The following is a 25,238-nucleotide window of genomic DNA, read 5'->3' on the forward strand; positions in this document are numbered from 1 at the left end:
TATTTATTTGTCTCTGCATCATCACTTCTTCCTTATTTTGAAAATAACTTACCCTATACCTTTAATAATGTTGATGTCTATCCCAGAAAGTTATTCCATGTGCTCTGTGTTTGACCCATGCTATCTCTGTGCATTTAAAGTCGTTTTTAAATTCCTGATGACTTGCATAGCTGATCAAACTGATCATTTGGACCAACCCTATTTGATACCGTGTGAATAATTCATGAGTGAAAATTGCCTTCAAGACCATAAACAAATGCCAATAAATGCACCTTACCACATAGACTGTTTATAACACGAACCAGACAGAAACATAAATACATCTGCCTTTGCAGCCAGAGAGTGATTGTGGCTTCCTTCATGAGATTTTTTGAGTTTGTTATTCTTTTATCTATTTTTTTAATCTTGTCATATATTCACTAAGGTAACTAACTGGTCTATAGTCTCATATAACATACACGCAGGAAATGTGTTAAAAGCTTGCCCGGTGTTGCCAGGGTTAATGGGCTGTATATCAATTTGTTGATCAATTTGTCTCGGCTTCAGTGCATAGCATTGTCCATGCAGTTTATTGTGTTGGTAAAATAATACACTCTCTATTGCATCCCCCCCATCCCTCCCTCCTTATCTCCTTCTTTCTGTCACTGTCTCTGTTCAGGAATGGTTACAGAGGTGGACGAGTGGCTGAGTTATGAACTTGAGACGACCGACTGGGATGTGTTCTTCAGGGCACACTGCAGGGTATGTCATGTTATAAAAGATTACATCAGGCACTTTAGCCCTGGTTGCACTTTATATTTAATGTAACATTTGTATCTTGTGATAATGTATACGTATGTCTGTTGTTATGTATGTTGTACTGTTTGTAATGTCTCTGAGAGCTTTTATTATCTGCTGTAAAACGAAGTGCCCAGTTTGGGACATCTTGACCGTGACCTTGTGAGGAAAGGTCAGCGGTGGAAAAAGTATGGAAATTGGAGTACAAATAACTAAAATTTAGCTAGTTGACATTTTTCGTCACAGTTTTAGTCGACAACACTGGTAGTACTATACGCTGCTATTTCTGTTATAGCAAGCCCTGGATGAACTGGGAAATTGACAAATCATTGCACTCCTCTTAAGAGGGGGTGAAGGTAGTCAAATTTGCCATATAGCACACGCCAGAGACGGCTCCACGGTTAAGGGGGAAGGTTGCCGTGTGCAGAATAACACAACGTACGCCGTACGTGTGTGTGATGTATTGATTGATTGAATACTTTATTAGTCCGAGAAATGTAAACGCGGTACTGACTGTGCACAAAAAATGTCCATGGGGACTTGTTTCCATTGTGGTCCTATATGTATTCAGTTCATCAATATCTTATATTACAATTGAGAGAGGCTGCTCACATTTTGTGTTCAGTCGGGTGGCCAAGTCATAGACCATGATGTACGCGGAGTATGCAGAAGTGCCGTTTACGCCTGTGCTGTGCCTGTGCTCTGACATCACTCACTTTACCTCTGTGTTTTCAACCCAGCTTTTGCTGTTTCTATTCCTGATATTCACCACTACTAACTCTGTCCATCTAATAAAGTCTATTTCTCTTCAGAAGCGTTAATATTGAAACCTCGACACAGTATAACGCGGACGTTCTGGGATCATTGCTGATGAGCAATGATCCCAGAACGTCCGCGTTCTGTTCTGTTCAATCACTGCGGATGCAGCCTATAGGTTCAGAGAAAAAAGGGTTTTAAAACGTTGCAGAAACAGGAAGTGGACAGCTGTGTTTCCTTCTTCCGATTGGCTACAGCCGATCACGTGACACACGTGTCGATGCAGTGCAAGGCATGTTGGGTTACAGGTGCATGGCAGCATGATGGGATTCTTTTATTTTTTTATTTTGTTTACACGTGGCTATAGATGTGAGCGCCCAGAAGGCGCGTGAACCTCTAGTAGCATACAAATTACAATTACACAATATAATACATTTACTTGCCTCCACTGGTGGTCTCCTGATATATCTTTTGTCAGAAGAGAAAACATGTCCCTTTGCACACCCACGGCGACGGAACAAGGGGCGTCGGAGTAATGAGCTTTAATAATGGAAAGAATAGGGAAGAGGGAGTCCTGTACACTGTCTTCACTTACGTTTGGGTCACTCAGACCTTCATCAGGCATGCCTGTTTTTCTAAGTGAAGACACACTGTCTCCCTCTTCCGTATTTTTTTCCCATTATTCAATGCTGAAAGAAACGTGTGATTCACATCTTTTAATGGATGGATGGATCTTTTCCACATTTGAGTAGTAGAATGAAGAGTCCCGTGTTTGTACCTGTGTGTGTTTGTGTGTGTGGATTGGTGGGCGGGGGGGGGTTACAGGAAGATGACTGGCTACAGTTCAGCGAGCACAGCAGTGACAGAGCCCAGGTAGTCAGCCAATGAGATGAGACACTTCAATATTGGTGTGATGTCCAATCTGCATTGGCAAAATTGGACACCAGCCACAACAAGCTGCCCCAAGACACTTTTCACGTAATACTTTTCACTTTTCACCCAATATTGTCGGAATCCAGGAAATCTAATCCAGTAAAAATAAAAAATAAAGACCTCTGCAGAGATATTAGTCTGACTATGCCAGGCTAACATTGTCCCACACAGAGGAAGCAATTTTTCTAACAGTGGAAATGAAAAACCCTTAACTGGAAGCTACAAGCAAAATACAAGCACAGTAGTAGCAATAACAATAATACTAAAGTGAACAACAATTCTTTTAAGAGCAGCAGCAGCAGTAAAAGCAGCGGAGCATGAGGCAGAGGCCCACAACAAGATGGTATTGAGCAGCAGGGAAGAGCTCCCCATTTAAAGTTCTTGGAACAAACAAGAAATTGCACAGTGACTTAAATTAGGATGCCTTTCACCTCTAATGCTCAGTGGAATTATATTGCGACCATAGGTCGCAGTTTACTATGAAAACCTACAAAACCTGTCAGTCAGTCCATCAGTCACGCCTCGTGACACACTCCATATATGGCCAATACAGAATTAATTCCATATGTTGATCTGACCTCGTCTGACCTCATCAAACTCTGTACAGTCTTTGCTGTGGCATCCTGGGGAAGCTGGCTTGAGGGGAAGTGAATCACAGATTCCAACTCCTCACATTTTCCTGATCCTTTCCTGAAAGGTTTATGAAAATGCATGTCTTCCTTGCAGGTTTTATTCACTGATTAGCCTTGCTAATTCTATTGCTGTCCAGCATAGGAACTAGAGCAATTCAGGGAATCTGAATAGAATTAACACCTTGACAAATGCTCCCCTTTCTCACTGACAATGTTCTGTTTATGACAATGACAATCTATTGAACTGTATTACATTAGATTTGTGCATATGTGTTAAAAGGATGAAACTCAGAAAGCGTGAGAGCCTACTTCAATTGTGTGGTGTGTAAAATCTATGCATTCAGCCAGAGACTCATTCTCCCCCCGATTGGAAAATGGAGCAGTTCAGGTGTCCCTATGTGCCTTCAGCCAGAACACTTCACTATACAATGGTGCCCTTAGACATTGCCCTCTTTTCCCTAGACACCGGAACTGGAGCAGTTCAGGTGTCCCATATGTACCAAACAGCCTTCAGCCAGAACACTTCACTATACAATGGTGCCCTTACATTGCCCTCTTTGCCCCAGACACTCTTTGCCCCAGACATTGCCCTCTTTGGCCCAGTGATTGGGAGCGAGCATAGTTTATTGTTCTTTTGCTTGGGTGTGTGTGTGTGTGTGTGTGTGTGTGTGTGTGTGTGTGTGTGTGTGTGTGTGTGTGTGTGTGTGTGTGTGTGTGTGTGTGTGTGTGTGTGTGTGTGCAAGCGTGTATAGTTTATGGCTGTGTCAATTGTTTTATTTGTTTATTGCTGTATTTATTGTGTTTTGTATTTAGTATTATTTTTTAAGTAGCAGCGGTAGCAGCAAATCATATGATATAGAGTATTTAATATATGCAGGCACACAGCAACTGCAAGAGCATCCAAGAGAGTGCTACGGTGCATATTAGGGGCTCATCTGTTTACAGTAGCTTACAGTAAATGATGCCCTTGGTATTGAGCATTCCTTAGATATTGAATGTAGCAGGCGAGGCCAATGCCGAAGGCTTTGAGCTTGGCAGTTTTGAATTTAGCAGCTGCTGTGGTAGCTGCGCCGATCCAAAAGGAGCCAGCAGTGCCGTGTTGAGAATGCAGCCCGAAGGCGTTGCAGAGGAGAAGGACTTTGGTGCAGAACCAGGAAATGGTCATGATGTTGCCGGAATCTAGATGCAGATGGACAGCATTGCAGTGTTAGTAGTAATTATCAGTAGCCTACCCTTTCCAAGACTGTCTGTGTGTGAATGTAATTGTGAAATGGGGCACATGATGCATCAATAACCAAATCATAATTAGTAAGGTCATGCATGGGATTGAATGAGATGAGAAGTAGAGAATTCACCACACCAAAAAACTATGCGAACTGAAAAACCATTGATGAAGATGAAGGTGGTATCAATTTGTGGAGTAAAGGAAGAGTACTGGGAAGTAATTTATATCTCTTCCGAGTAGTCGACACACACACATTTCCTCACTTTTTATTCTTTGGCGGCGTCACAGCGCCAACTCACTACTGCCCCACAGGTCAGAAGACCGCATCACACCTTGAGTTACCGGCGTTATGCCATTCTGATGAATAGGCAGTAAGCAGCAGAGATCAAAATCGCATGTCTGAGCAGCTTACTTCATTTACATCATTTAGTCATGCAGGATTGACAAGGAATTTGCTAGATGAAGGCGTTTGGAGGTAAAGTCACGCCCTTGAGGAATTATACCGGTATACACAGTACATTTAAAATGACAGAATTTTGAATTAAAAAAAATGCTTCAGATTTGACTGAATTATGGCTTACGTCGCGGAGTGGATATTCATCATTTAAAACATGTAAGGGGTCAGAGGAGATGCTCTTTGCCAGTCTGAGCATGCTCAACCTCAACTGGTCTATACCAACAATTTTAGCGCAGATCTTAATTTGGCTATACAGTTTGTTCTTATACCATTGATAGGCTGTTAAACCAGGCCGTGCTACAGTACAACATCACAGTTATAGACTATAGATGCTGTTAAACCAGGCCGTGCTACAGTACAACATCACAGTTTGAACAACAGACGTATAGAAAAGAGACAAGATCTGACTGCTAGCACCAAGCGATCTAAGTCGGCGTAGGGAGTACATACGCTGCTGTATCCTCTTACAAATATAGTCAATATGAGATGAGTCATGACCATGATAAGGTGGCGTCTATCATCACGCCCAGATATTTGTAAGATGGGACTTGTTCAATAGCTGAACCATGGATTGTCACCGGTGGTGTCTTATCACCGGGAGCAGGACCAAATATAATTTCCTCAGTTTTCTTATAGTGTTGATAATCAGATTATTTTTGTCACACAATTCCACAAGCCGGTCAACGCTACACTGGTACTGTTTCGGGTCATCACTGTCAGTCATCAGAGCTATTAATCAACTTCTACTTCTCTACCATCGAGATCCTGACTTATTCTTGCACAGTATTGTACTCCAGCTGCACTGACGCAGAGATAAAAGACCTGCAGCGGATGGTTAAAGGGATTGTGACATAATTCTTTTTTCTCTTCATTTGTTTAGGTTTAATGAGCTCAATTGCACCCAAAAACCTGAACTTTTAACATTCAGTAGATTTTTAGTGGTCTGGGGTTTTCTGGCTCAAACAAGTGCTCTGATTTTCCTGTCACAGCCTGCAAATCCCATATACTGTATGTCAATGGGATTGCCAGCAGATGTCACTGTTTTCACTGTTTTGCCTGTTTTCATTGCAGCTCAAAAGTAGGAGTGTAACGATACATTTGAACAGCGATATGATACGTATCACGATACATGGTTGACGATACGATACATGGACGATATTGGTTCATTATGGCGATACGATCCAATACGATTCAATGATTTGAAATGGATACAGTAACTATTTAAAATACATTGACATTATTTTAAACTAAGTAATTAAACCCCTCTTTTTCTTTTTTCTTAAATAATTGCTAAATACCACGCACAAAAATGTAGTATTAATACAATCGATTATCTGCAGAGCAAAATTATTTGATACCGATTATTTGCATTGCAAAACGATACGATATGATACATAGTCAATGTGTCTCTTTTCTTTTTCGATAAATTAAAATCGATTTTTCGATGCAGTTACTATATCGTTACACCCCTACCCAAAAGGCTTCCAAACCCCAGAGAAAACTCCAGACCACAGAAAATCCACTGAATGTTCAAAGTTCAGGTTTTTCGGGTGTAATTGAGGTCAGCAAACCTAAAAGAAAAACGAAAAAATAAAAATTAATGAAAATTAATGTCATGAAACGAATGTACGAAGTCCAAGATGGCGCCGTTGCATGGCGACATAGTGCTGGTCTGGCTCATTGTTTGTTTGTTTGTTGTTTGAACGAGTGGATTTCAGCTTTCCCCACCGCAACTTTAGTTCGTCTAACAACTTTGTAAAGCAAACGGACGTGACCAACACTGATGCTGGTCGCAGCAGGACTCGCTGAAACGCTGTGTAGGAGGAGTTTGTTTCTATGTGAAAGACAGATGGTGCTCTGACACTAAAGTTCTACACCGATCATGTTCGCCAGAGCTCGAATCTCTTAGCATCCGATGCAGACCCTTCTACCTCCCGAGGGAATTCGCTTCAATCATCTTGGTAGCTGTGTACATCCCCCCACAGGCTGAAAGATTAAAAAAAAGAGCGCAGTGCATGGATCATCGGCTCTCCACTACCACGCCTGACTGACATCCACTCAAGACGTGTCCACAAGCGGGCCTTGAAGATCTTCAGGGACCCCTCACACCCTGGACACCACCTGTTTGAGACCCTTCCATCAGGCAGGCTGAGGGTCATGCAGGCTAGGACCAAGAGGATGTCAAACAGCTTTTTCCCAAAAGCTGTGGAAGCACTGTTGTATTCATAACTCCATACACACACATGGCGGGCATAGATGTTTCATGTTTCACAACCGTACAGTAGAGTGGAAATGCAAATTACCCTGAATACTGCAATGTCGATGTGTAGATGGAGATTGCTGTTGCAAAAGACCCTTTTCCACAGCCGTCCAAAGGCCTGCTTTATCCTGTTTTGGATGTCCGCATGCACATGCACACGCACGTGTGCACACACACACACACACACACACACACACACACACACACACACACACACACACACACACACACACACACACACACACACACACATTCATATCCCATCTCATATGCAACAGCACTAAGTGGCTGGAAAACAACAGCTTGGACGGCATGACAGCATGGATGAACTCATAACCTCATTCTCCTCCAAATACACAAGTATACACACACACACACACACACACACACACACACACACACACACACACACACACACACACACACTATGCTGCTATTTGTGGATACACTAAACTAATTACATGTAGGGTGGGTAAAGGCTGATTTAAGCAGTGACCTCACCTGTTGTGCTGCACACATGGATAAATCAGCCATCTGCATTCTGCACCAACACATGTCGAGAAAAGTTAGGCCTACTTGTGGCTATCTATCTCACGGAATGACAAGGCGTTTGTTGGTATACTTGGAAATAAATAAATGATGTTCTCAGAACATATTGCCTGTCCTACACCGGTTCGTTGGCTGGGAACAGTTCAGCAATGACAGGTCCGCAGCAGCAGATGGTGGCCCAGCTGGCCCACATTCTCATGAAGGTGGCGGCCTAGCGGGCGGGTATGCACTGTTAGGGAACTACACGCCCAGGCAGCCAAGCAGACCCAGGTGCTAGAAATTCTCCCCTTTCTGATGGGAAAGGCAGACTGTGGTGATTGGGCTTCCAGTGGTCTCTCTGTGAAGTCATCCCTGATACCCGGACCAGATGGGTTACTCCCAGTCCCACATGGACCATCAGTTCACATCTAATACTATGCGATTTCTAGTTGTTTGTAATAGCATAACATAGGTATTGCCTATAGTATCCTAGTAATGTTTAGTTGAATAGTTGAGTTGAATGTTCTGTTGAAAACGGAAAAACATTACATGTTGAACATTCTTGTATGGACCCAAATATGATCATTATAATCATTAAAACAGATCAATAAAAACTGAGAAAAACGGCTTTGTCAGTCCCTGCATATGCCAATTATGCCTATGCTATATTCAATTTCAGATCAATTGAGGACACATAACTGTATACTGTATGTCCCCATCTGCTAATTGATCGTTATATGACTAGCACGCTGAGTGCTACTGTGGGTTTTGGCCAGCACATTGAAGAGACGGTTCTGTACGTAATTAACCCATTATAAGACCTGATGCAGATTCTACAAATGTCTTCTAGGTCCTAACAGTTTTCTGAAAAACGTATGTTTCATATGACTTACTTATACTTATGCTTCATACTTACTGTATGTTCATACTTTTTCATGCCAAGGATCCCAAAATTATATCTATTTGGCCGCAGATTTTAATGACTACACATACTGCTCAGTCTGCTTCTTGTCACATGTATAAATCAAAGTCTTTTATAACTTTGCACCACTGAGCCAACTCTCTGACTCTGCCTCTCTATCTGCTGGTGTGTGTGTGTGTGTGTGTGTGTGTGTGTGTGCGTGTGTGTGTGTGTGTGTGTGTGTGTGTGTGTGTGTGTGTGTGTGTGTGTGTGTGTGTGTGTGTGTGTGTGTGTGTGTTTGCGTTTGCGTTTGCATAAGCCCAGGTCCAGGGCGCTTCTATAAAGAGGAGAGGAGAGCATAATTAAGACAATTGGAAACACCTACAAATTGATTAAACTTTCTGGCACTATTCCCGTGAGTCACCCCGATGTCCACCGTCTATCCGGGCTATGGGACCGTGATTACAGATCCCATTGCAAAAAATGCTAATAAACCACTTATGCGTATACTCACTCCCTGCATATGCCAATGGTCAATGCCCATGTGCAGTTCCAGATCGATTGACCAACCCGCTGAAGAGGAAGATAAATGAGGACAGAATGACTAACAGAGTTTTCTTAATTGTAGGATTTTAGGAACCATTATGTAATCCTGGATGTACACTTCCTCTGCCAACCTGGGGAGAGCAACGGTCTGACCTCATGCTTACTTCTATGCATGAGGAGTCCAAGCCGCTTCTTTTCACCTGGCAGGGGGGAGTTTCCCCGGTTGGATGTAGTGCGTGGAAGGAACACGTTATTCCAACCAGTTCCTTAACCCTCTATCAGGCGCCCTGGCGGGCCAGGGGAAGGCAGGGGGAGGCAGTTTAGAAACCAGGATTACTACATGCTTTTTGTGAGGGTACCTACCCTAGGGGACACGGGGAGAACATGCAAACTCCACACAGAAAGGCCCCTTTGCCAACCCCACCCACTGATGACGCGGAGGAGAGAACATGCCCCCAGCGGAAATCGAACCTAGGACCTATAGCTGTGAGGCGACAGTGCCACCGACTGCCCCACCGTAACAAACATTTTAAAATCAAATCTTTGCTTCTTGGGGTCCCTGGAACAAAATATTTTGTGATGGGGGTTCACGTCCAAATACATATAATTTTGGGGGTACTTAACATCAAAATGTTTGAGCATCACTGACATAACAACGTTTTACAGAAAACCGTTTTAGAAGTAATTTGTAGAATTGGTCTCAGGTCTCAATGGGTTATTGTTATATAACAGTCACAATCCCTTTTATCTGTTAGACCTTGAACATACCAATTTAATCAAGGCATTTCAACTCTAATTCTGGCAGAGTGCATTGATTTAGTTTCTTTATTATTTGGTTCATTTGTCCTCAATGAACATTTAAATTTTTACTGAATCGTTGTTTTCAGTTCTCTTCAGCAAAGCACTTTGTAACTTTGTAATAACCACTCAAACCCTATATACTTAGTTAACCTCATTCCCCCCAGGGGTCTCCCCCCCCCCCCCCCCCCCCCCCCAAATATCTCTGCAAGAAAATATGCCAGTTGTGATGTGTTGTTGGCTTGTAGATAGGTCTGCTATTTTGCTGAATGTTCGTCCCAGAATGGGGACACTATAGGGTTTCAGTGGTGTATATACAAAAATAATAATTAATAATTAACTATAACCAACCAGCAACATTTGAGTCACTGGTCAACCTAACTTTTTTCAAACTTTTATTGCCATTCATATTCCGTGACATTTTCATCATATTGAAAAGATACTAAGGTCGTCCTTCTCCTTGACTGCAGTGATCCACTCATCATTACCTACCATGCCATCTTTGTCAGTTGTCACCTTCGTTGTTGTCACCTTCATCATCCTGAGTAGTGACATTTTTTGCAGCTGCTCCTTTGACAGCTAATAAATATCTGACTTTTAGGATGTCGAGTTTCCAGGGTCGGTGGCTGTGGTCCAGAACGTTTCTGTGTCCAGTGGCCACACTTTAATGTCACAGTTGTCTGGTTCGGTGACTTTAACTTTAGCTTTAATGTTCACTGTCCAGTGAGCTGTTTCAGCAACGACTACGACGTCTGTTACTGTCATAGTGACACCTTTTAACAGTTAGAAATACGTCATTTCTTTGTGAGAAACATCTCACACAAAACTTTTTGTCAAAGAATATAAATAACAGGGAGTATTTTCATATTGCTTGCATGCAGGATTTACACTGTAATGGGAACTGGATAACGACTACATTCCTGAAAAATTATGTGACATTTAATTACTCCCATATCATAATTTAAATTGCATATTCCCCCCCCTCAGCAGTAACATGCTGGTGATCAAATCAGTTTAAAGAGAAACTGTTGTCTTTACTGTACAGAAAAATAAATGTATTATTCTCAGTAGTGAATTTGAATGCTACAGTATCATAACCAGTTCTTTTCAAAGAGAGATATTATCTTATCAGTTATACTGTGCACAATTTGAAAAAGATACTGGCCACTGAAATGGTGAGTGAGCACTGCGGATTTGCTACAACAGCTATCCGTGTGCAATGCTGCATGTGCACTTTCCCAGCAGACAAAATAATAGGGGGTATGACTTCTGTTAGTGGCTGTGAGAAAGATATGGTACAAATATAACTTAATATAACTTATAATATAACAAATAAGAAAACAAATAGAACATAGAGCCTAAAACTTGGAGAAGGCCATTTACGGATCACTGATTGAATTCAAAGTAATAGAGAATGAATTCAGAGTTGTCTACTGAGAACAAGCAACAACACATTTAAATCCCACAGCACAAGATGTCTAACAAACAAAACAGCATTGGTGGAAAGTAACTAAGTACCGTTTACTCAAGTACTGTACTTCAGTACAATTTCGAGGTATTAACAATTATACTCCACTAAATCTCAGAGGCAAATATTGTACTTTTTACGCCACTACAATTATTTGAGAACTTTAGTTACTAGTTACTTTGTAAATTTGAATTATTATTACAAAAAACATTAACCTCTTCAGCCCTATAACTTTGGCTATTTGAAAAATGGCGATCTTCGAGCTCACATTGTGCAATGTGACATTGTGATGTGACGTGTTGTCAGCATGCAGATGCATGCAGAGAAGAGTTTAATACATTTTATACATATGAATCGATACCTTTTGAAATTCTGCATAATGAATACTTCTACTTTTGGTACTTAAATATATTTTGATGCCATTACTTTTGTACTTTTACTCAAGTACATTTTATTTACTTTTATTTACTAAATTACAATACTGGACTTTTACTTGTAACTGAGTGTTTCTACATTGCAGTATTGATACTTTAACTTAGACCAGTAAGACGCGCAAACGCGGGAAGAGAACGCAGCTCGTACATATTTAGGTTAAGTTATTTTTAAGTTACGTTTTTAACTCAGCCATAACCATATAAGGAGTCCCCAAAGCAGCTCCATATATGGGCACAAAAGTGTGACACACAGACAGACAGACAGACAGACAGACAGACATGATCTGCTAGGTCTCATAGTAAGTGCTCACTGCGTTCGCAATAAAAAAGTGTAACTTTTTCCACCACTGCAAAAAGCACAATGTTTAGAATTAAGCATTCACTTGCAAACACAGAGAAACAAATGAAGTTAATCCGGTCCTCAGCTCAGCAGTGTGGAACTATCAGGGCTGATGTAAAAGAGATTTACAGCTCGCAAAGAAAGCCTTTGCCAACTTAATTATAAAATGTTAACACCAAGGCTCAGTAAGGTGTGTGTCCGTCCGTGTGCATATATTATTTAACCACCACATGAACCCTATTCTAGGGTGAGCATAGGTGAAAATAGCAGATCTCTGTTATATTGTGCAAAGAGATTTGGTGTAGATTGAAATCGGAGTGGGCTTATTAGTATAGACCTGTGGGCGATCCCAGTTAATGAATTATACATGGATTAAGTGGTTAATGCACAAAAAGGATGTAATGTCTATTAAAAGTGTCTGAGATACAATCATACACCAATATACACAATACGCATAATCATTTAGTTTTGCTCACAGAACTGTAACACGGAACGAACACATTCATGTTTAAACATGTGTTGGTAAAGTTAAATCATGTGGTTAATAGCAAAGCAGAGGCCAAATCAAAATAACAAACTAATAATCAGAGTCTGTCATGCTTTTCATTCATAAATGATTTGACTGACTGAGGTTAGATTGTGATCTCAGTGCTCAGTAATTAATCCCAGCCAAGCGCTGGTACATTCAGTCTGTAATGGGTAAGTCGACTCTAACTGCCACTTAAGAGATAGCCAGCCTTTATTAAGGAGACCTTATCGCAACATTAATTTGGCTGGTATAATAGTAACGAAGGCTGATGGTTTTTGGAAATCATAACATAACCCTTAATGGGGCAGTTTAACGAATAGTCTGAGTTTCCAACCTTGTGATGCACCATAACAATAACAATGAGTGAATGCTCTTTGGTTCCATATCCCGAATGGCTATGATGATAACATCCATTCTGGCTTTCAAATTTAGACCCGAGTCTCTCAAAGGTCGCAGAATTTGGATGATACTGGGACAATGCGTGGCTCTATGTTTTAAAGCTTTAGACCAGGGATCTTCAACATTTTTCAGGCTGACATACATTCATAGATTTTATAGATGGCTTCACAAACTCATTTGACAGCACTATCATCAGTGTATGTTGGGTTACTGTGTATATTCAAACATTTAACCACTTAAACCGTCAATACTTAGTATTAGTAAACTTGACCTTTGGCTCTGTACTTAATCTACTCTTTTTCTCCGTACACCTAACCTCTTTGCTGAAAATAGCTGATCTACAAGCTCAGTCACAACGCCTAACAACGCGAGGTGTTGTGAGCTTGTAGATGTGCTGTTTTTGGCTAAGGTTCTCCTCAGAATAGGGATGCTAAGGTTCAGGTACAGTAGTTCCTATCAAGTATCCTATGATACAGATGCCAAAGTAATAGTCTGACATTCAGTCCTAATAGAATACAATCAGACTATAGAGATCTGACGATTTTATTATGATCAACATTTTCAAAAATCATCAGAATATAAACAAAGAAGTTATTAAATGAATACATTCTTAAATGTGTCTGAATTCTATATCGCTAAAGTTGATCCAGTATGCAAAAAAACAACATTATCCTTATCAAGTCCAGTTCCTATGACACTCCTACTACTATGACTCCTTGTATGACATTCATACAGTCATACTCCTATGACTCCTATGACTCCTATACAGTCCACAAAAACATTTAGTTCAATTGCACATTCAGCCGTTGCAGAATGTGTTTAATATTATGGACATATTTGATAAAAAGCTACAGGATTGATAGTGTAGGCCTAATGTGTTCAGGTTGTACTTTAGGCTTTACTGCACACATTGACTGATAGTCTGATACTGTTGCCCAACTTGCCCCAATCCACTCTAAGATGATTGGTTGGGTGCAACCAATGGAACAAAACAGATAAGAAATGCGGTTGTTGTCAAAAACAAAACAACACAAAATCTATGAGAATGAATGGTGTTAGGCCGGGGTTCAATAGGCGGTAGAGTATATGAGAAAGGGGGGATCTAACGATATAGAGTGCAAGGTGTTGTAAGGCCCCTGGGAAAACACCAGAGCAATGTTTACCGACTACACACGGTATATTAACATTACATTTAATTAAATACAGATTTGATTTTGGTATGGTCCCCTGTACTTTCTTTCTCATCTCTTGTAAATTTCACCGTTATATTATTATATATGCTGGTGGATAGCTGATAGAAATCAGACATGCATGTGTAATATATACAGTGAAGGAGGATTCATAGTGATCCCCAAGGGGGAATGACTTCTCTGCATTGAGCACCAGTGGAGCGTTCCAGGGAACACTTGGAGGTTAAGTGTCTTGCTCAGGGGCACTTGCTGGAGGAGCCCAGGCTCGAACCGGGGAAGTAACCTTGACAGCAGCCTACATCTAATTACTTTATATCTATGTCAAATACATCAGTTGATTCTCAAACATTTTCATGTCAAGGTCCGCTAATTTGATAGGTATTTTACTGCAGACCCCTCATCTGAAAATGTTTTATGTGAGGGACCCCCCAGAAGATACGATTTTTGAGATTTCTCTCAAGATATTTCAAAGATGGCGTCTATGCATAAGCTCTCAGCGTGGCAAAACGACCTGATGTGATGTAAGCTTGTACAGTAGCTTGTAGCTGTATTTCTACAGACACCCCCCTCCCCCCCACCCCTCAAGGACCCCTGAAGGGTCCAGCGTTGGATTTGAATCCCCTTTGAATGCTGTACAAATGTCTCTGTAGTGCTAAGGTGCTTATAGGACTTAGTAAATAAGTCCTATAAGCACACAGTTATTGTTCCATTTTAGCTGGCTCACATGCACATGTAGCCATTTACACCCACACACACAAACACACACCGTAGGGGTGAAAAGGCTCCCTATATAATAGAAAAACACCTTTGGCACCGGCCCTCGGTCTCGTGTGAGGACAGCACACAACCTTCTCTTTACAATGATATCACTATGAAGCTGTACAGGAGCTTTTCTACTTCTGTATTCACTGACGTTATGTACTGGGTATAAACTAAAGGTTGAGGAGCATTATCACACATCATTTATGGGAACAATGTCTCATGGTATAGGATGTATACATACATAACCACTTAAGCTCTATATTTCATCATGACTAATCGCAGGGCATAATATTTTTTTTATAAAGGCCAGTGTTAAAGCAGCACTATGTAACTTTTTAACAACTACATATAGCATAATTATTATGTCCCACAAAATTATAAGTTAGTATAAAGTTGTTTAAGCAATAGAAATCTTCCTTCCATAAGTTCCATACATTTATAGACTCAGGGGGTCCCTGCTAGGGACTGCATTAATGCATTACTATTAATGACTGCATTACTATGTATGCATAGTGATTGACTTTCACCCTGCCATTTGCCAAGGCACCATGGTCAAAGTGAATACTAGCCAATCACAGCGTGTCCTTGACGGACATGCTTGCAGAGACTCTTGGGTAATGAAGTGAAAGACGTTGGATTCCATGTTACTTGTGTCCAACGTGGCCACTGATACCCCAAACTACATAGTGCTGCTTTAGAGTGGTTAAGATGAGTGGTTGATACAAAAACAGATGCTTTAAGTGGATATAGCCTGCATATGTTTCCTTATACTTTCCTTGTGCTCTGATACTGGCTACAACCCTGTGAATTTTAAGGAAATGTGGCTCAAACAGGATTGAACAATGCCTTTACAGTCTGAGTGAAACTGAACATCGCATTGTGTTCACTGATGTTGGCATTGTCACTTTTATGAACAAAACATTAAACATTAAACACACACTGACATAGATTTCTATGTTCTAGTTTTCAATTCTGACATTCTATCCCGGTAAAAAAAAAGGAATAAATAGAAAAAAAGATGGGCACCCAGAACGGAAGCTAAATGATACACGACGGGGTGGAAACATTCCCCTCTTAGTCTGTATCATCTGGGGTGGAGTCTGCCCACGCCTCTCATGCTCCACCCACTCCATCTCATGGCTTGGTGGTGGTGGTAGTGGGTGGGGTCAGTACTCCCAAAGAGCCGATGAATCCACATAGGCACCGTCACCCTTCAACGTGCCCCCCTTATCTCCACGGAGGTACTTGCCATTGGATCCTTTGATGCCGATACGCCCGTGTTCCAGGAACTCAAGGAAAAAGTCCTCTGGCTTGTCACCGTCTGAACACACCAAGCCACTATTGGAGAAGTGCCAGAACTTTCCACTTACACCTGCAGAGAGATTAGGAGAATACATCAAACATTATTCATTAGATACGTGGTGCATGTAAAAGTGTCTTAAAAAAGTGTGTTAGTCTGCCTCAAACGTTACTCTTTTACCTGCTTTTTAATAACACTAACATTACAAAGATGCCCAGAACATGTGTAGTTTATGGCTGCTCCAACAGTAGTGGCAACATTAAAAAAGAAAAGATAACGGAATGTCAAAATATCCACCGCGGTGGCTGAGAGCAGAGCCATAGACTAATGGTTGAGACGAAGCAGTGAAAGGTCCTGAAAGATATGTAACATCAGTCTTACCCAATACCCAATGCTAAGCATTTAAAGTATGAGGTATAAAGTACAGCAGCCTTGTGTTCATAAAAGAGAAATGATGCTGCCTTCAGGAAGGAGATATGTGGTGTTCCAGCATACAATAAGGTCAGACTGAAGGTCTTTTTTCCATCAGTCGACTTTGAGAGTTTGAGGCTTAATCAGGAGTTTGGCCAGGACTAGACTGAGCTGTGGACATTGCTCTTGCCTTATATGTTTTTACATATTATTTTCCGTTGTCTGTGTTATGTCAAATGAGTGAATATGTGTTGCATACAAGGCCCGGAAGACAAATTTCAGTGCAAACTGACAATTAAGTACAGTACTATATCATATCATACTCCCCATCCCCGTTCAGGGAAACCGGGCGGGGAGGTTGATATTGGTCACTGCACTCCTACGAGCTGGGGTGGCAGGTATCAGCAGGGAGTGTTAGGGTGACTGTTAGGGTCCTAAGAGAGCATATCAATGATATGCCCATACAAGCATGCACGGGACTATAAGAAAAACAGAACACTCACTTTGTATGTGATAAGCGCCATCACTGAAGAACAATGAGAAGATGTCATAGACGGATCGGTTGCAATCCAGTGTGTTGGCGTTCTTGTGGTGACACACGAAGCCGTTCTCTCCGCGCAGGATCAGCATTGGCCGGTTGATAAGTTTCATCAGAAAGAGTTCGTCGCCACCTGCAAAAGCCACACATAAAATTAAACACAGAGTGAAAATGATTCATCCACCCACGGTCCCTCAACATTGGCTGATTTTTCAGCCAATGTTGTCACCCACTGTGTTACACCCACTGTGTTACATAATATTATGTATTACATAGACTGGAGGGGCATTGGTCTTTTGAGCACTCACCCACTGTGTCGCTGACAGCTGAGAGCTGACCGTTCTTTTTCGTTGTTACATATTTCCCGTTGCTAGCCTTTAGTGACACCCTGCGACCTCGCCATTCAATGTCAAACATTGTGTTTCTCTCTCTGGACACAAAGAGGTGGATGGAGGAACAGGGATAATACAGAGTTCAAAGAGGTGTGAGAAAAAGTCAGGTTAGTAAGAAATAAAAAAATAAAAGTAAATGTCAGTCAAGCTGACCATTAAGGGCAACTCACTTGTCTGTAGCAGTTGATTGAATCTCTCCGTGAGAGACAAGAGTCCAGTAGGACCCGCCATTAGTTCTGAACATGCACTTCTTGCTTTCCTTGTCAATCTCCATCTGGAAAGTCTCCATGTCTGTCTCCATGTCCTGGTTGGCTGAGATGCTCACACCTGAGCAAAATTGGAAATAAAGAGACAGCTGCTAAGCAACTATTTCATGTTCCAACAGATGAAATGAAGACAAATGGCATTTACACTATCAGGCATTGCCATAGTGACCAGGGACAATGACATTTAAATACACCATGACTTGAAGGCTAGCCTGGAGCCAGGTGGAAGGAAGGCCATGTTTTGGATGGCCCAACCCTTCAGTGCTGCACCGTGGCAACAAGGGCGGAAAGGCGGCAGTGATTATGTCAGATCATATCCATATTTTGGGGAGAAAACGCCATTATGCATAGGCATATAATGTTGGGAAGCATATTTGTCCACACTGGACATGGTATGTCCACACTGGACATACTGGTGTAGCCATGCAGACTTTCAGAGATCTCTGCCTACTGATAAGTCTAGTAACGTTCTAATTCTGTTTGGGTTAGGGGTGGGTGGTAACAAAGAACAAAGGGTTGTATTATTTCTGTAAGAAATTGATACAATGTCATGCTTACTATTTGAAAAAAAAGAAGAGAGAAAGGGCTACGAAGAAGGGCATTTCTTCCTAATTTATGCATAGACATTCAGTTGGTGTGGTAAAGGCGGTTCAGGCGTGTCGTAAACAAAACAGTGTGCGTTGTCAGCGTCAGTTGCCTTCACTGGATGTTCAAGCCTGCATACAATTAAGAGATAGGCGCACCGCTGAATCAACACTGATGAAGGTTGGTGTTGAAACGCTGTCTGCTCTGTAGTATACCATGCCAACGGATAAATGTGCCTTAAAGGACAGTTCTGTGAGTGCTGGTGTTCTTTTACAGAGATATATTGTAACAGCTAACGATCTGATGACCCCCGACCACTTTAATAGTCGTACAGTGTGTCAGTGTGTAGCTGTCTTTGTTGAGCCCGCCTATGAGTCCGGAAGTCCCGGAGGTCACAGGTACGTTTCCACGAGCCCTCAGCAATAAGTCGAAGTGTGTCGAAGTGTTTCTCAATTATCAAGTCGGAGGAGCCTGTGGTGCTCAAAATGTGACCAGTTTGCAAATTAATGTTTTTCTTTTTTTTTACACAAGCTACTTTATGGATTTCTCTGTTTCTATTCCAGATATTTCTGTATCCAGCTTGGTTTGGGGATGGGCAGGGATGTTATTATTCCGACATCCCATTATTCCAACGTCCCATTAGTCCAACTGGCCCCATTATAACTAACCCTAACCTAACCCTAACCTCACACTAACCTTGCCTAATGGTCAGAATAATGGCATGTCGGAACTATGCATGGACCCCTGTATAAAGACACAATGAATATAACATCTATGAGACATGAATTTGATAGACAGGACATAATATTCAACTTTTGAGTCATACAGTCCACAGAAAGCAGACAAAAGAACCATGTGACTGACACCACTATCAATGAGCATGTATCATGATTGTTTTATAAAGCCAACCCATATCACGACAACAATTAACTAACTCATGAGCTCATTAGCAAGGTGGTGGTTAATAGTCACCAAGCTAAATGAGCTTTGATTACACAGCGATTATACTCAAAATAGTTCCATTAAAACGACAGGACACTATGGAATTGGATTCTGAATTTCCCCTTTGTACAGTAAAGTGCAATTACCTGTGACTTCTAAAGGAACAGCATTTTTGTTTTAATCAAATTCAAATTGTGACTTCCCCCCCAAAAAAATCACATTTGACTCAAAATCAATCCCTCAGTCGTTCTCGATTCATTGCCCTGACGATCGATCCCCCAGCAGGCTAAAACATGTCAGCAGTCCTTTTGCAGCTGTCTCTACCATCATAAGCCTGAATTAATTTACTACTGCTGTACCTCCTCACTGAAGTGTTAAGCTATCCCTGCTTCCTGGGCGGTGAAGGTTCCCTCTTTTTTCACTACTTGAATCCTCGATTTACTGAGGCATTTTCATATCTCAATGATCGCTAGTTTCCAAATCACTCTCAGATATGCAGCTCTAATACACAGCTCATAATGAGAGAATGATTTATCCAGAAGAAACCCAAAAGCTAATGCACCAAATTAATATCCCAAATCGAATTAAAACGTATCACTATAGTATAGACTGCTTAACTGCAACCGGTGTAAAAACTACAGTAGATTATTAATGTATATTTATTCGTGTTGTGGTGGTGTGTTGAAAGGTGGCAAATTCATGACCTCATAAAATGAACACTGTCTGCCGTGGTTGAAATTAGTTGCCACAGAAATATCCTTCAGCCTTTGTCTTAAGCCTGTTACAACACTAATCCCCCCCAGGCACCCCTCCACCCATCCTGTTCTGTTCCTTCTCTTACTGTAATTCCCTCTGTGGTGAAATGCAAATATGCACTAGCCTCTCTAAGCAGCTTCCAGTACATTGTTCCTTAAAAACAGAAAGGAAGCAACCGAAAGGAAAAACACGATAATCTAAAAACAATGTATTAGTACTCCAAACCCAGGGAAAAATTAAGCAAGAAGATTGACCTACAAGTGACACAGTAAACCTGTGTTTTACAATCAATGATTAAAATTGTATTTCAAAACCTTAAAAGGTCGATCTAATTGCTGCTTAACAAACTCTGGTATTCTCCATCATTCCTGCTATTTATTACCCTCCATCATTCTTTCTATTTACCGTTTTGTTCTACACCACAGATCTTCCAGGCTCACACTGGTCCTAGTAACTGATCTGTCTGGTGAACCCTTGGACATATGGTCCATTTTAGCTGCTCTGTCACAGGCTTAACGACCACAGTCCACTACCATCCAGGTTTTTACCTTATTCATAGTAGAAACCACTTATTTTAGAGACCAACTTCACTCTCACTTTGGGGATGAAGTTTGAGAGGTATTACTTTGTAAGAGAAAATGGTGAAAGTCTGATGCTCATTGGTGGTAATGAAGTGGCACCCCACTAGAGCTGCATTGGAGTCAGCTCTGCTCCACTTAATCTTCAGTGGACACACAGTGGAAATGACAAAGCCCATTATCCACAATTACTGACTCAGAATGACTGTGAACAGCTATGGATTATACTTTGTCATACAATGCTTTCACGCATTGAAAAGAGCACACAACAATACAATTTGATGTGCTGTGCCTGTGACTTTGCGAATCTGCTATGCTTAATCGAGCATGCCACTGACTGGATTGAGCACGCTGGCAAGAGATGTGTATACTTCTTCAGTTGTTTGTGAGTGACAAGTTGAATCCATAATCACATTTCCATCATATTTTAGCCCTAGAATGTGTTTGTGCTAATGTACTGTATACTTTTGAAGGTTATCTTATCATGCACATTCAGTGCATGAGATCTATACTGGAAACTATTTCATCTCTACTCTATTGTTTTTTTTTTCCTTTTTTTCCTTCTTTTTTTTCTTTTTACAGTGTATGCAAAAATAATAATCGAGTCTCAGCAGTCCTAGCTACTGCCAGAAATACACCATCCCAACAGCTACATTGGTTTGTAGCTGTTGGGTCCAATTAGCTTTCTTAAATGCAAATGAGAAAAACAATGTATGATGAAGCAGTGGATATGACCAGATTATTAGAGTGATTTAATTTAGTTTGATTTACTTCACCCAGTTTATTGCTGCTCAGATTATGATGGGGTGGGGTACGTGGGTGGGTGGATAAGTATCTCGCTCAGGGCAGGGACAGATTAACCCCCACGAGGGCCCCTGGGCCCGTAACTTTTGCAGTGCCCTTATTGCACCGAAACGTTGGTTCCTACTCTGCATCCTAATAAATAATCGGCACTTTGGCTATCAGTGTGTGCGGCCTTTTGTCTTTTTAAGACATAACTCTTTATCATCTTGTTTACATAAATTTAACAAAATCAATGGCCAATGAAGGGCCCCAGGAGCCTTTTTCAGAGTGACAAACCTAGTACTGCGCGGTCCAATTTCCCCAAAGGGCCCCTGAGAGCCAAGGGCCCCTGGGCCATGGCCCCACTGGCTAATTTGTCCCTGGCTCTGGGACACTTTGACACATAGTGAACAGGTGACCTTTTGATTACCAGGCAGCCTCTCTACCCATTAAGCTTCAGCCACCTCTGCTGTAGAGTTGGGGATACGTTATACTTCAGTACATGAAAAGGCAGCTGATCTTGAGTGATGCCTACGAGTTGTACTCCTGCATGACCCGTGACATATAAAATAAGTTTCGCAACCCTCATTTGACTTTCATAGAAATAAAATTACACCATTGAGGTAGTTTACTGACTCAGTCGCCTTCAATACTTTATTTACACCTTTCACTTTGTCTCTTGCTATGTGGAGGTAAATGACACAATGCTTGACAAAGAATATGGGATTGGTAATATCTACCTTCCTAAAAGAGATACATCACCCTGTTTTTGATAAGCGCAAACAGCAATTCAACTCCACACTGACAGCAGAGCTGCTGTCACCTTTGACTGGCATGACATTCTTTTCATTTTGAAGATACTTCCAAAATGTGTCAAAAAAATGCCTTTTTGAGCTGTGGGGTCCACTTTCTTGTACTAGACTGCAATACTGCAATAGACAACATTTTGAGAACATCTGAGGGAAAATGTCAAAGCAATTATTTGAAAGCAATTCAAGAATGACCTCAACACTTCTCAACCTATCTTCATATAATTGGTCCTCACTTAATAATGGAGGGCTGTGGGCAGTTCAGAAAGCCTTCCATTGACATCATCGATGAGGAATCCAAGCTATCGTTTTCATGATAATACAAATTGTAATATAAAAAAATTATCTTGTTTAAAAGAAAATCTGCCTAACGATGATGTCACTGGAAGACGGGTTTCTGAACTGTCCACAGCCCTCCTATGAGGCAGATCGAGTAGGAAGAAATTGTGCTATTTTATCATAAACATTAGGATCTATTATATGAAGATAGGTTGGAAAGTGGTAGTGGTGGACTTATGCTTCAACCACACGTCTTAAAATGTATCCCATTGTGAAAGCCACGCTTTTGTCCACAGGGGCTGAAACAAAAGCGGTGTAACGTGCCAATCGATCACTTTTGTGATGATCTAATCCTCCATCTTGCGGGAACACAAGAGGGACAAGTGATTGCACAAAAAAACACAACTTTTCCCATAGGTCTGTAGGCTTATTACCTTGCTTGACGGAGACAAATCTGTTGTTGTTGGTAGCCTGGAATACAACTTGCGGGTGACTCTCTTCTAAATCAAACTGCTCGTCCTTTCCGGGCTTAGAACATCGGCCGGAACGCAGGGTGCCGGTGGGGCCAATTGGGGTCAAGTACTTCCCATTACAGTCCTTGAAGGCCAGTTTGCCAGATTTGAGCTCTAGGGTGAAGGCGGTGGCGGGAGCGTTCTCCTTCACCAGCTTGCCATCGTTGCAGAGGAAGCGGCCATCGCAGGTCTTCAGGCTGTACTTCCCCTCCATGTAGACCAAGGTGACCAGGGATGCCACCCCCCAGGGAATGTTGCCTTGCACCGACATCTCCCCCTCCGACTTGGACAGTTGGGCGTAGCGCTTGCGGGTGATGCTGAGCAGGCTGGCCTGCGGATGCAGCGCCATGTGAACGGACCACAGCTCGGGCTCCCCGATGGTTTGGCTGAAGCATGACAGGTAGTCAGCAGAGCCACCAAAGTAGCGCAAGTAGCTCTCTGACTGGAGAGCCCAGCGACCATCCGACTGTGCCACGATGAGGAAGCGGCAGTCGGCGTCAGGCCTCTCTGCCCCGCAGCTGACCTTCCCGTCTTTGTCTGAGCCCAGGTACCGTCCCAGGTGGCTGCGAAGGAACACCGTCTGTCCATCGTGGTCGTTGTGCTCTAGTGACCAGATCTGCTTCTTCTTCATGCTGGAGCCTGAGGCATTCACCTTGAAGCCAAAGGCCTCTGCCGTCAGATAGCGGTTCTCATGGTTGATGAGGCCAAACTGCAGCTTCAGGGCTTTGTTCAGTCCGTTTGTGGGCATGCTTTGATCCGTTCCTCACTTCAAAATTGGAAGTGAAAGTGAAGTGAAAACTGTTCCGGACAAACGAGGGGAAGGGCAAAAGGGGAGAAATGTGCATGGAACGGGGTCAAAAAAAGGACAAAATATTTGACACGCCCACCCCCCTCTTGTCTCTCAAGCTGTAAATTAGCCCCACTTATCTCCCTTAATGGAACGCTCAGTATTCCTCTATGTAGCTCTCCTCTCTCTCTCTCTCTCTCTTTCCCTGATGGTTTGCACAGGCACATGCATGCTCTCTGTTCCCTAATCAGATGGGATTAAAATCAGCAGGACACGGCACCTCAATCCAACAAGCCGCTGACGTCACGTACCAGCTCTCCAACCATACAGTAGCTCTCCCTCTTCCTGCCTCTCTCCTCTCACACTCGTGAGAGAGTTTCATTCGCTATCACTTCCACATCTCGCCACTTTGCACACTGCTCCCTTCCCTCCTCCTTACTCGTCCACTTCCTCATTCCCCTATAACTCATGGTGACACTCTCATTTGTCAAACCAACGGGTCCCCCTCTGGCGCTCACTCACATTATCTTGGTCCCGTAAGGACCCTTATACTACTAGCCACTCGATCCAATCCAAGGATTATCCTCAGTCTGATCTGCTGGCGAGCCACAGCCTAATTGGAAAATGTCCTGATAGTACAGCCACATTTGGTCGCTCCCCACTGCTTGTCCACCTCCATGGACTCCCTTATCAAACAGGTTTTGTCCTATATTGATTGGGTTTTCCAAAGGTCAATAATGGCATTAAATAAGCTTTGCTTGAATCACATGGGTTCCTGCAAGAGTTAAATCTTGCGTGCAAAGATTTGAATCTCATTCGCAAAGAGCTTATTTCACTTAGTTCAACATAAATTGGGCTTACTGATCATTTAGAGGCATTACTTCCTAGAGCTGTAGAAGGGTTTCCATAGAAGAAATGGTTGGCTCTATTGTATTAACAAAGTTTTTTTGTTTGTCGCTGGCTGTAGAGTTGTTGAAATCTGTGGAGTCATATGGAGGTTGGCAGAGTGCAATTTGACTGTTCCTTATTTGGAATTTACATATGTGCAGAAGATTTGCATTTGACTTGACTTTCACCCTGAAAACCATTACTCATCCCACTTCTCACTCCCACTTCAGTATTCATTGTAATCCTCACAGCCTCTCTGGTGTCAGTCTGTCAGCCATCCGCTAAACAGAGGACAGGCCACCCGTGACCTTTGTCATGGCACACAGCAAGATCAACCTTTCTAAGAGCGTTAAAGACCTTATTCACTAAAGACCCCTGGGTGTAAAAGATAGTGTGCCAAAGGGGGGGCTGGGGGGGTCAAAGGAACCTCGACATCCGAAGCACGAAAGCCACAAGAGTGTGCAATCCAAACTACGA

The 25,238-nt window shown here is 42.1% G+C and overlaps 1 protein-coding gene across 1 annotated transcript; it reads right to left on the bottom strand.

The window, feature by feature from the left end:
• Positions 1-15,428: 15,428 nt before the first annotated feature.
• On the bottom strand, positions 15,429-24,082 carry LOC308324041 (fascin-2-like). Its single transcript, XM_080775947.1, has 5 exons — positions 23,009-24,082; positions 17,747-17,903; positions 17,493-17,614; positions 17,150-17,317; positions 15,429-16,307 (listed from the first exon to the last, which is right to left on the bottom strand). Exons 1-5 carry the CDS (start codon positions 23,832-23,834, stop codon positions 16,102-16,104), a joined length of 1,479 nt encoding a protein of 492 aa, XP_080632073.1. The 5' UTR covers positions 23,835-24,082; the 3' UTR covers positions 15,429-16,101.
• Between the last annotated feature and the right edge of the window lie 1,156 nt (positions 24,083-25,238).

This window comes from Protomyctophum bolini (assembly GCF_963924005.1).
Source record: "Protomyctophum bolini genome assembly, chromosome: 11".
Lineage (NCBI taxonomy): Eukaryota > Metazoa > Chordata > Actinopteri > Myctophiformes > Myctophidae > Protomyctophum > Protomyctophum bolini.

Excerpts from the sequence above, each read along its gene's own strand:
- LOC308324041 (XM_080775947.1), bottom strand. The coding sequence starts at position 23,834 with ATGCCCACAAACGGACTGAACAAAGCCCTGAAGCTGCAGTTTGGCCTC. Across the intron at positions 17,904-23,008 it reads ATTTGTCTCCGTCAAGCAAG|GTGTGAGCATCTCAGCCAAC; the intron begins GTAATAAGCCTA and ends AATTTTGCTCAG. Across the intron at positions 16,308-17,149 it reads TGGCGCTTATCACATACAAA|GTGTAAGTGGAAAGTTCTGG; the intron begins GTGAGTGTTCTG and ends ATCTCTCTGCAG.